This window comes from Mustela erminea, chromosome 17 (assembly GCF_009829155.1).
Source record: "Mustela erminea isolate mMusErm1 chromosome 17, mMusErm1.Pri, whole genome shotgun sequence".
Lineage (NCBI taxonomy): Eukaryota > Metazoa > Chordata > Mammalia > Carnivora > Mustelidae > Mustela > Mustela erminea.
Genome location: NC_045630.1, coordinates 58,909,577 through 58,921,757, shown reverse-complemented (window position 1 = coordinate 58,921,757; position 12,181 = coordinate 58,909,577). Strand labels below are relative to the sequence as shown.

The following is a 12,181-nucleotide window of genomic DNA, read 5'->3' as shown; positions in this document are numbered from 1 at the left end:
TTGCCTGTGTTCTCACTAGGATTTTTATGGTTTCAGGTCTTATATTTAGGTTTAATCCATTTTGAGTTTATTTTTGTATATGGTGTGAGAAAGGGATCCAATTTCATTCTTTTACATGCAGCTGTCCAGTTTTACCAACACCATTCATTAAAAAGGCTTGTATAGTCTTGTATATACAAGAATTTTATATTCTTGCCTTCTTTCTTGTAGATTAATTGACCTTATAAATATGGTTTTATTTCTGAGCTATCTTGGAATTGTTTACAATCTTAATAGGAGTCAACAGTTTAATGTGACTGTAAAGAGTTAGTGTGGTATCCATTAATAGCATTGTGATGGACAGGATAAAAGAGACAGTGCTTCTGCCTGCACTCTGCCCTGTTCACACCACACCCAGAACATTTTGTTCCATTTTGATCACATTTTAAAAGGCACATTGAGTAACTGGAGCATGTTTGGAAGAGAGCAGCTGGGATCAATTAAAATATCATTTGAAGGATTACTGAAATGATTGGAGATGTCTGGCCTAGAGAACAAAGATGGGGAGATATCATGACAGCCTTCAATGTATGAAAAGTTGTCATGTGGAGGACCCCAGAACTGTTCTGCAGACCCTCTGAGAATTCAGGTGTATCTAATAGTAATTAACAGGTGTTTAGAAACAGAGGGGGCTGTCTTGGGTGGTAGTAAGTTCCTCATCACTGAAGGTGTTCAAAAACAGTTTATTTGGTTATTCATTTTTTTAAAAGATTTATTTATTTTAGAGGTGGGGAAGAGAGAAGAGAGTAAGAAAATGCCAAGCAGACTCCCCATCGAGTGCGGAGCCTGACACAAGGCTCCATCCCATTACCCTGAGATCATGACCTGAGCCAAAATCAAGAGTCAGACGCTTAACTGAGCCACCCAGGCACCACTTGTTTGTTGAATAAATGATTTCAGTATTCTTCGTGCATTCCCTGGTGCATCATATGGTAAAAGACACTCAATATGAAAAGAGTTTTGAAAAGAGACCCAAGGAGTTCTCAGCAAATAAACAGCTATATATCCCTATATATCATATATGATTCAGTCACTCCATAATATTTAGTGACTGTGCATCTTTGATGTTCTGGAAACTCTGTTGGACCCTTGTGAAAATAACATCAAAGAAATCTTAAAAGTCATATTGACCAAGAGGAGTATGTTTGGGAGAGGGCAGCTATCCGTATAATCTATCTTAGTATTAGCATTGCATAAACACATTGCTTAGTACCTACATGGAATCTGTGACCAAATCTGATTTACATGAGGTATATAAGTTGATGTGTGGAAGGTCCCACAACCAGGGAGGAATGTGACTTTCACCTCAGAGTTCCTAGTAGTCATAAAATAATGCTGAGCATGATAATACAAGTTTTCTCGTCTTAATGGGATGATATAGCACTTTATAAATCTCTTTCCCCACCCCCTCTAACCATTGCCTCATTTAACTTTATTGAAGTGTTTCCATACAATTAGAAAAAAGTATCTCGTGGCCATTTATGATCCTATGACCAGGAAAAATAAAAGGTTCTTTCATTGTTGTATGTTTAAATGAAATTATGAGTCTCTAATCATAAATAAAACTGATAGGTAATAAAATGGCCACAACATAGGAACTGAAGGGGCAGCAGCATAAGGAGGTTTCTGCCAAGTGATTTTAGGAGAAATTTAAAACAGGAAAAGTAACAAAAGATCCCAAACTACTCTGTTTTCAAGTAGAGCATTTTATCTAATTTACTAGTAGAGATAGACCATCAATGGAGAATATGAGGTTAAACAGGTTATGGCACCATCTTAACAAGGCCAAACAGGTAATAGGTCCATTTCTCACTATTGTATTTATATGTTTAAAAGACATGAATCTGTAAATATTATGTCTGAAAGGCTATAGATAAGAAATGCGAGATTAGCAATAATTAAAAGCTTAAAGCAAAAGGGATATATGCAGGTATATCAGGTCTGAGATTTGAGTAAGAAGTCTGTCATATAAAAATCTGGGGGGAAATAATTTCAGGCAAAAGGAAAGTGGCGCAAACAGATAAAAGATGTGCTAGTATTCTTTTTTGAATTGGTTTACTGATAATGTTTTATAAAATAAAGGAAAATAGTTACATAAAGTTCCCAGATATCACTTGAATTCAAAGAAATGGAGGAGTTTGGATTAGTAAGTTTGAAGAGCAGTTGTAATTTGGTTTAATATAAAACAGTTCACAAACAATATTTCGACTTAAGAAGATGCAGTATTGAAATATCCTTTTGTCCAATCTTGAAGCTGCATGTTTTGTCCAAAGGGATTTTTTTTTCTAGAGACAGTGTAGGTTTACATGTATGTGGAGAAATAGGTGGACATGCTATTTTGACTATTCAATTCTTAGTTATATGTGGTATCAGAAAGGAAAAACAAATCAAAATTATTTCTAGCAATCAATTTACTGGAACAACTCTGTGAGCTTTCACCAAAGTAGTGACTGGCTGATAGCATCTAGAGAGAAGAGGCTTTGCCAAAGAAAAAAGTACCGTTGGTTTGAATGTGACTGAAGAACAGAAGGGTGATCACAATGGAAATTTTCATGAATTGGCAATGATGTTGGAAGTTTCCATGCTAGTGTCAGCTGCAGACTCTGTGCCCTGCTGTCACCTCCACAAGGGACTTGTTTTAGGATTTTAGATGCTTCAGACCCCTGGCTCCTGGTCATGCCCTATTGACTGAAGGCAGCCACTATGCCCGTGGCTCCCAGCATGGCCTTGACATCAGAGCTCTCTTCCACTTTGAACAGAGGGAAGTACAAATCGACATCTCTCTTGCTCGTATTCTACGAGTTGCCCAGGTTATCAAGTTTTTAGCGGTGAGTTTATCTTTAAGCTTCTGCAGATCACGTACTTCATTTGGCAGCAGCAAAATCCTGCGTAGATCTGCATGATCAGTCCTGCTTAGATCAGCGCAGTCATGCTTGCCTTTTTACAGTATTCCAGGATCTTGGCTTGTACATCCTTCAGGAAGGCAAAACTAAAGACCTTGCTTTGTTTCATCATCTGCTTAGATTTGCTCATATTTTTGTTCAGCCCAAATTCTCCTTCTTCAGTATGTTCTTTATCAAATTCCTGGTCCCACTGCCCTTTGAAATAGACTGTGTTCATTGGAACCAGTACAACAGAGCTGCTAGGAGCGCGACTGGGAAGTAATCCTTACTGTTCCTCCTGCTTGGCTTTCCACCTAGGAATTAACCCTCGTTACTTTCTTCAGTGTTTACTGAATTATTGGCTAGGTTAAGTTTGTTAACATTACCCAAGTCCTGAAGAAACGGATGCATCATTTTTCCCTAGAGCCTGTTGGCCGTGCTGTTCAGTTCACGTGCATCAGTGGGTTTAATTCAGTAAAAAACTTTTGAAATGGATGATGCAGACATCCTGACTTTCAACCTGACCTGTTGTTAAGTACTTCCTTTTGTGTCTCTATGACTTCATTATTGTGTGTCAAATTCCCCTCTCCTTCTAGGATGATTTAATCTCTAGATCCTTAACTTCACTACATATGCAAAAACTCTATTTCCCAATAGTCACATTATAGGGACTGAGGGATCGGACTTGGACGTATCTTTTCTCGGGAGACAACAATTTAATCTACTATTTACCCCAGTGAACCAAACTGCCTGGTATTCAAGCCTTTGTGCAGTCCCCTCTTTTGTATCTGGGTGGGCCCTGTGGGACTCACTGGTCACCAGTCAAGTGTCGAAAAAGTGATGCTGTGTTATTTCCAAAGCTAGATCGGCAGGAACGTGGAAGCTTTCCAACTTGGTCTTTTGGAACCTTCACTCTCACGGTACCCAGACACCCTGTAAGAAGTCTTACTACCCTGCTGGGAGGCTTCGCACGGAGCAGATCTAAGAAACTATGGACAGGGAGTGGGGTCCAGCTGAGTCTAGGTTTCCAGACTTCCCACCGCAGGCATCAGGTGAGTGAAGCCTTCTACATCTTCCTCCACCCTAGCTTCCAGTTAAGCAACACCAAGCGACCCCACCTAATGCCGTGGGGCATCTGATGGTGGTAGTGGAGTGATGAGGTTGAGCTGTTCTGTAATTAATGCTTTGCCCCTCGACTCGACTACCAGCCTTTGGAGAGAACACATATGCGCACACACACGGAAAAAGAAATCCGATGACCCTGTGAAAGGCACACTTGCAGAGTCCAGGCAAAGCTAACACCAATTCGGGCACCGGCTTTTAGTAATGTCTTTTATAAATAAGCACTATTTTCACGTACGAAAATAACTCTTGGAATTACATTCTTCTTTTGAAAAATACGAAACATTAGAAAAGCTCCCCCATCCCCAGCGGAACCGGGGCTGTCGGCGTGCTCTGCACGCTTCCACGATTCTTCCGTGTACACAAACACGCAGCGCCATCAACAACACTCGGCTCCACTGCCGTGTTCTGTTCCGGGACTCACGTGCACGGCTCGCACACCGTAGGAGCGGTCTCGTAACTTGTTCTCGCTTTACGAAGTGTCGTAAAGTCTCGTTCGCTGCAGCGTCTCCCCCCTCCGCGCGAGTCGCCACGCAGGCCCTCGCCACGCAGGCCCTCCCACGTAGCCCCTCCCAGATGCAGAGGGGCGGGGTCGGAAGCCGCGGACTCCCGTGACCGCGCCGAGACGGCGCACGGCGATGACGCACCGCGGTGTGCGCGAAGACGGCGGCGGCCACGACGCAGGGGAGGGGCGAAGGCTGCGGCAGCGTCCGGCGCGCGCACACGTTGCAGCTTCTTGCTTTCGGCGGGGTTCGGCGAGGTTCTGACGGCCAGGCAGGCGCGCTGAGAGGTAGCCGCAGACCGGCGGAGATGGCGACGCTCTGTCTGACCGTGAATGCAGGAGACCCTCCGCTGGGTAAGGGGCCGAGGCCGCCGACCTGCGTGGGTTGCATCAGCCGGGGAGGGTGCGGGGCAGGGAAGGTCGCCGCGCCCGGGGTTGCGCAGCGGCGGTCACGGTCTGGGAGATGAGGCCTGCCGGCTCCTCGAAACTGTGCACGGAGTAAGCTCTGCGCCCGCCTGGCATGCGGATCTGCTCCCGAAGACAGTTTTCTCGGGCGTGGAGGGAGGCGTGGTGTGAGCCCAGGCAGGGCGACATGTCGCTCAGCTTCGGACCTTTTCTCTAAGAGGGATGACTCTCAGCCAGCTCCCCTTTCCTTTTTTTTGAAATGACTTTCCCTGGAGACCTCGAGCTGCCGGTAGAAATGCCGTTTGGAAAGTTACAATCCCATCGTCTCCGCGTCCCCCTCTGTCAGCATACCCTCCTTCACTGACATCTCCCTTGCTCCTTCTTCTCCGAAAAGATCTTTAATCCCCTTGACTACCTTATGTTTCGTCGGGTTCAGGGGGAGCAAGGCAGACAGTGTAGTAGCTGAGGCTGCATTACGACCGAGGTTGCATTTATTTTTAATTAATGGTGGCAGGGTAATTGCTAGAACACTCGAGTACACTGCGGACTGATAGGGTTCCTTTCCTGCACACCCTTGATGTGGTCAGCGCCAGAGTAGACGTCGGACCTGTTCCCTTGCGAGTACGTGTTAAGTTCTATTTAGATTTGCCTTTTCTGTGGGGCCGACGTTGTTGTCGATAGATCGCTTAGAATTTCTCCTTTTTTATTACTATGGGAAATTGCACAAAAGAATTTGAGTAGTTTATTAATCTCCTATTTGTTAATGTGTATGCGTAGTATAGACTCATAAGTCCTTTTTTTTTTTTTTAAGGTTTTATTTTAGGTAATTTCTACACCAAACATGGGGCTGGAACTCAACAGCGAGGTCACCCGCTCTACAGTCTAAGCCAGACAGTCTTTTGGCATAAAACCCACAACTTAATAGCCATTTTACATATTTTTAAAATGCTGATGATTTAGCATATTGATTCCAGTAATTATGGGCTAACTTCACACAGATCAATAAACTTTAAAAAAAAAAATGGGTTTCCTCTTGGGGCTGGAAAGTACTAGACAGTGTGGTCTCATGGTTAAGAGCAGAAACATTTGGTTCCTGGAGACTTGGGTCCAATCCTGGCTGCCATTTACCAGTTGTGGAACCTTGGCAGGTTGCATGTTTGGCTTCTCCCACAGTTCCTTTGGTTAAGAAAGGAGGAATCGTATTTTCTACATAGGGTTGGTTGCCAGAATTAAATGAGACGTAGGTAAAATTCCTGTCACATTTGAGATACTCCATAGCTATAGTTTTTACTGATGTTACTTAGCGAATCACCCTGTTTCCTTGATTACCACATTTCTTTAAGAAATTTATTGTCATTTTGAAGTGTACACCAGTGATAGAGTGTATGTATGTTTGTTTTTCCCCTCTTTTTTTGTTTTTTAATTCTTTCCACTGTTTGATTAAAGCACATCTCTAAAGATTGAACGAAACATTTAGAAAAACAGATTGCATTGCTGGAATTTCCCTGTTTGACATGCATTCAGCACGTGAAGCTTTTTTTTTTTTTTTTTAATGTTAAAATAATTTCAAACTTAAAAAGGTACAAGAATAGAATCGAGTACTTTTTTACCCCCGAACCACTGGACAGCTTCCGCATCAGGAATACACCAACCTACAGCTCTCTCAAGCAAGGAAGCTCTTCACATGACCTGACAGGACCATCAAAATCAGCAAGTACACATTCATACCATTCTTCCATTTAACGCATAGCCCCTGTTCATATTCCAACACTAATTTTTTCAGCAACACTCTTAACAGTACAGGGATCAAAATCCAGAATCAAGCGCTGCACCTCCTTGTCATGTCTCTCCAGTTTCTTTCAGTCTGGAATGTTTTTTCAGTCTTCTCTTGGCTCTCTTAGCTTTGACCTCTCTGAAGACTAAAGACCAGTTACTTGAAGAATGTCCCCATCAGATTGTTTGAGGTTTCCTTGTGGCTATATTCAGCTACACATCTTTGGCAAGAGTAGCACACAAGTGATTTGTTTTTGTTCACTACAGCCCATTAATTGGTGCATGAATTTGATTTTTCCATTACTGATGGTCTAACCTTGACTATTTAAGATGGTGCCAGCCAGCTTTATGGACTGCAAAATTTTCTCTTTGCATTAAAAAAAAAAAAATTTATTTATTTGACAGAGAGAGATCACAAGTAGGCAGAGAGGGAGGCAGAGAGAGAGGGGGAAGCAGGCTTCCTGCTGAACAGAAAGCCCGACATGGGACTCTATCCCAGGACCCTCGGATCATGACCTGAGGTGAAGGCAGAGGCTTAAGCCACTGAGCCACCCATGCACCCCTTCTCTTTGCATTTGACAGGCATTTTGTGGGGAGATGCTTTAGGACCATGTAAACATGCCACTCAAACCTTCGTTTACTGGTTTCAGCATCCACTGGTGCTTCCTGCCCAACTTGATGATTATTAACATGCCAAAAGGTCACCTTCCAGTTCCGTTCCTTCTACATGTATTAGTTGGCATTTTTCTGTCAGAGGATCTTTTTTCTTTTCCTTTAAAAAATTTTCATAACAAAATCTACTCAGGTTATAATGTGTATTATTTACTTTTATTCTTTTAATTTAAAACTTTTATTTTTTAAAATTAGTTTTATTAAGCTATAATGTGCATTTACTAAACTTCACCAATTTAAGATTGACAAATATGTACAGTAACCACCGCAATAATGATAGAGAATATTTCTCTCATTTCAGAAAGTTTCCTTATGTTCCTTTGCAGTCAATTCCCTTTCCCCAGCTCTGGTTCCTGATAGCCACTGATCGGCTTTCTGTCATTATTGTTCTTTTTTTTCTAGAATTTCATGTACACTGAATCATATCGTATATATTCTTTTAGTACCTAGGATAATGCTTTGGGATTTATCTGTCTTACTGCCTGTGACAGCACTTCATGGTTTTTATTTGTCCTGTAGGATTTTGTTGTATGGATACACTAAAACTTGTATCATTTATGTTAGTGGTTAAATTGCTACTGTTAGCCAGTGGGAGCCCCTCTAAGCTGGCCTCTGTGTCCTTTTGGTTTATCTGTTTGATTACCTCTTGCTTTCTAGTGCAAGGTTTTCCAGATCTGTCTTGTACCTTCCCTGCCACAGCCCTGTTTCTGGTGGAGCTTGATTTTAGAAATCAATATCTGGGGGCGCCTGGGTGGCTCAGTGGGTTAAAGCCTCTGCTTTCAGCTCAGGTCATGATCCCAGGGTCCTGGGATCGAGCCCCACATCGGGCTCTCTGCTCAGCAGGAAGCCTGCTTCCTCCTCTCTCTGCCTGCCTCTCTGCCTACTTGTGATCTCTGTCTGTCAAATAAATTAAAAAAAAAAAAAAGAAATCAATATCTGGGTGCTGGTGGTTCATGTCCTTTTCCAGGACAAAAGATTAATGAATCAATTTAGGATATTTAATAGGTGTTGCGAGGCAGATTATACTGTGTTTTAGAGTTTAACTTCTGGATCGTCTTAGGCTTGCATTCAGTTCCTGAGTGCCACATATTTAGTTAAGGACTTGGGGTTCAGTATTTAATCTTTTCAAGCTTCAGTTTCCTCTTCTGTAAAAGGAAGATAAAGATGACTCCCTCTTTAAGATCACTACAAAGATTAAAAATTTTAATGACTGTAAAGCATTTTAGCACAGTGCCTACCACATAGTAATTACTCAGATGCTATTAACAGTAGTTTTTAGACAAGGCACTGTTCTCATTTCTTGTCTCCTGAGGGAGGAATAGGATGTATTTCGCTGCCCTTAACTGGAAGCTGAACATATGCAAAAGCAGTTGGACTATGCCAGTGAATAGTTTCTGATATGTTATTTTCCCAAGACTGGAAGAGGATCCTTTCTTTTTATAGACTTCTGGGAGAGAAGTTTACTCCTCGTAGGACTCAGTATTGGTTTGTTGAGTCATTCTTACTGCTTTATGATTCAGGTTTTAAATACTACATTGTTAATAAAGAAACATCTTTTCATCTCATTCCACTTAGGAGCTTTGCTGGCCGTGGAACATGTGAAAGACAATGTCAGCATTTCTGTTGAAGAAGGGAAAGAGAATATTCTTCATGTGTCTGAGTAAGTACTTTTGTATCTGTTTTCAGTACTGAACGGGATTTTTTAAATATTCAGAATTCAGTGTTCTGTGCTTGTTTTATTTGCTTGTTGGTAGATTAGAAAGAATTGTGCTTTTCTTCCTCATTCTTAAAAAAAGTATATTCGGAGACTTAGATTTGTCAGCAAGCTATCTGATCCCACTTATAATCTAAAAGAAACATATAGAAAGTTTTTTTTCCTTTTTACTTCTCGGTTTTCACAGCTTTCTACAATGAGCATATAGTGTATGTTCCTGATTAAAGTGAATCATTTGCATCTCAGGATTTATGGAAGATTAAACTTGTTTTTCAGGAACCCACTGAGAAGAATAAAAAGAACTGGAAAGGAAGATGTTATTATCCTTAATTTTAGTTTAATGAAACTGAGGAATAGATATAATCTGGTTTCAGAGTTTTAAAAAAATACTTCACCACATAATAAAATATGGACTAAACTGAAAGAATTTTTCCTAAGATTTTATTTTTAAGTGATCTATACACCCAGTGTGGGGCTTGAACTCTGAACCGCAAGATCAAGAGTCACATGTTGGGGCGCCTGGGTGGCTCAGTGGGTTAAGCCGCTGCCTTCGGCTCAGGTCATGATCTCAGAGTCCTGGGATCGAGTCCCGCATCGGGCTCTCTGCTCAGCGGAGAGCCTGCTTCCCTCTCTCTCTCTCTGCCTGCCTCTCCATCTACTTGTGATTTCTCTCTGTCAAATAAATAAATAAAATCTTTAAAAAAAAAAAAAAAAAGAGTCACATGTTATATTGACTGAGCCAAGCTGGTGCCCTCTGTGGGTCTCTTTTTAATCTCTTCCACTAGGTGCTTGGTCTCCTTTCAATGTGAAAACTTGAAATCCTTCTTGAAAAACCCTTAGAGAATAAGGCTTCAGTTTTGGCCACGATTGAGTAAAAGCAGTGGTTCAGCTGAGCAGAACAGGGCTTGATGGTGTCTGTTTCCCACCGCTTAGTAAATAGACTTTCTATCATCCCTTCTTATTTTAGCCCCAGTTCACTTTTGCTTCCATTGATTCATGACTCTTTTGTGGATTCTAAAATTTAGGTTGGGTTGGTTTTCAGCTTTGTCCACTACCCACTTAAAATTCAGTTTCTTCAGACCTGTTGAATCCATCTGCTGTCTAGCTTCGTAAACTTTATTGTGACTGTTTCTTCTCCTTAGTTTCTTTTTCCTTATGGTTGTGTGTCTCTTAAAAAAATAATTTCTACAGAACAATTTTGGTGGGGTTTGAGCTGTCCTCTTACTTGGAAGTATATAAAACTAGCCTCTTCATGACTGTGTATCCTTGACTTCTCTGCCTTGATTTATTTTAAATCACTGTTATTCTTGCCATCCCAGTTATATTTTCGTATTTACACCACAGATAGACAATAGTTAGAAGGACAAAGCATTATAGATAGTTTACTCTGACCTGAATTGTTTGGTTTAGCCGAACATTCAGAACAAATTGGAGTTTGATAGAAACCGTAGGGAATAAATTAGGCAGATTTTTTTAAACTGTAGTTAAAAATACATGGTAAATAAAAGCCTTTGTAAGGCTCATGACTCCTCCTGATTTGCTAGAGCTGTGGTAATATTTTATCGCATGCTTATATTCTAGAAATGTGGTATTCACGGATGTAAATTCCATACTTCGCTACTTGGCTCGAGTTGCAACTACAGCTGGGCTCTATGGCTCGAACTTGCTGGAACATACTGAGGTAAGGGATGAACATTTCCTTGGGTTTATTTTGATTTATGCTCTGTTCTTTTGAGCACTTCATTTTATTGTTGGCTTATATACTATTATTCTATGTAAGGGTGGTAATGGAGTTTAGTGATGGACCTAGTTAAGGAATTCTCGTCCTGTTTTTATTTTTAGGAAAACAAAAAAACACCTCGTATTTCCCAAGTTTGAACTTTTAATCCCGTATCAGCTGTCCTGTTGGGTCCATGAGTGCTGTCGTCTTCCTAGATTCCTAGAATTTCAGGCTGGATGTGACTGTATAGATCATCTCATACAAATCCCTTAACTTTACAGATGAGGCAGCAGGCCTAGAAAAGTTAAGAGGTTTTCCCAAGGTCACACACACAGTTTGGACCCCCTTCTCCTTTCTCGGTATATACTTTAATTATCATAGGTGCTGCCGAAGCAAGCATGGTGATATTTTAATTAATCACAGCAATTGTAGATTAACTTCCAGTACTGCTATTTAGATGCTTTTTGTTTGTATTCAGCTCTAATTCTCCTCAGTTTTATAAAAGTCAGTATACAAAGGATAGTTTCCTCGGTTTTTACTTTTAAATTTTGCAGGTGGATGAATCTGTTTGGCTAGTTATCACCTACTGGTTTTGATCAAGTGGGTTATTCCTTCCTGCTGCTAGTTCTCCAATCTTTTTCTTCTCCGAAGTGCTCCTCTGCGCTTCTGCAGGAGTGAGGGAAGCACAGAAATATAACAACGAAGTTTGTTTATGTAGATGCCACTTTAGATCTCAGGCAACCAGAGTTAAATCCACACAGTGGAAAATCCAGTAATTTGAGATAAGATAGGCATGGTTCTGAGTTCATTTGTTTGTTTAAGTCTAAACGCCAAGGTACATTTCTTTTCTATCTTTTATGTCCACAGATTGATCACTGGTTGGAGTTCAGTGCTACAAAATTGTCTTCATGTAGTTTGTTTACTTCTGCAATCAACGAGCTCAATCATTGCCTGTCTCTGAGAACATATTTAGTTGGAAATTCCTTGAGCTTAGCAGATTTATGTGTTTGGGCCACCCTAAAAGGTACAATTTATTCTTCCTGAAGAGTGCTGTATTTTTATTGCTTGATATTTTGCTGGGTAAGAAGTGTCCATGTATCTCTCTACATATAGGTCTCTAAATACACACACACATTTATTTATTTATATACAAATAAACTCAGACATGTGAGTGTGTGTTTGTGTAGAACGAGAGTCACTTAGGACTTCCTTGCAAAGGAATGACTGTCTTGGCTGTTTCATTCCTATCCACACGTAGGAATTCCTAATACTTTGCTGTCCCGAGACGTCTTCTGTCTCTCACTAATCCAGCTCCCTTCTGCTTGGTATATGTGCTGCCGAAGCGAGCACAC

The 12,181-nt window shown here is 41.0% G+C and overlaps 1 protein-coding gene across 3 annotated transcripts in view; it reads left to right on the top strand.

Annotated features, from left to right (window-relative positions):
* Positions 1–4,693: 4,693 nt before the first annotated feature.
* The window catches only part of EPRS1 (glutamyl-prolyl-tRNA synthetase 1), a 65,295-nt gene continuing 57,807 nt past the window's right edge, over positions 4,694–12,181 (top strand). For 2 of the 3 annotated variants that reach the window (XM_032317522.1, XM_032317521.1), the window contains exons 1-4: positions 4,695–4,899; positions 8,971–9,055; positions 10,691–10,790; positions 11,697–11,853. In XM_032317522.1, the coding sequence (XP_032173413.1) occupies positions 4,854–4,899; positions 8,971–9,055; positions 10,691–10,790; positions 11,697–11,853 (388 nt within the window). In that variant the 5' untranslated portion in view covers positions 4,695–4,853. Of the gene's footprint in view, positions 4,900–8,970; positions 9,056–10,690; positions 10,791–11,696; positions 11,854–12,181 lie in introns of all 3 variants that reach the window. The other variant, XR_004279993.1, reaches the window with a different exon arrangement.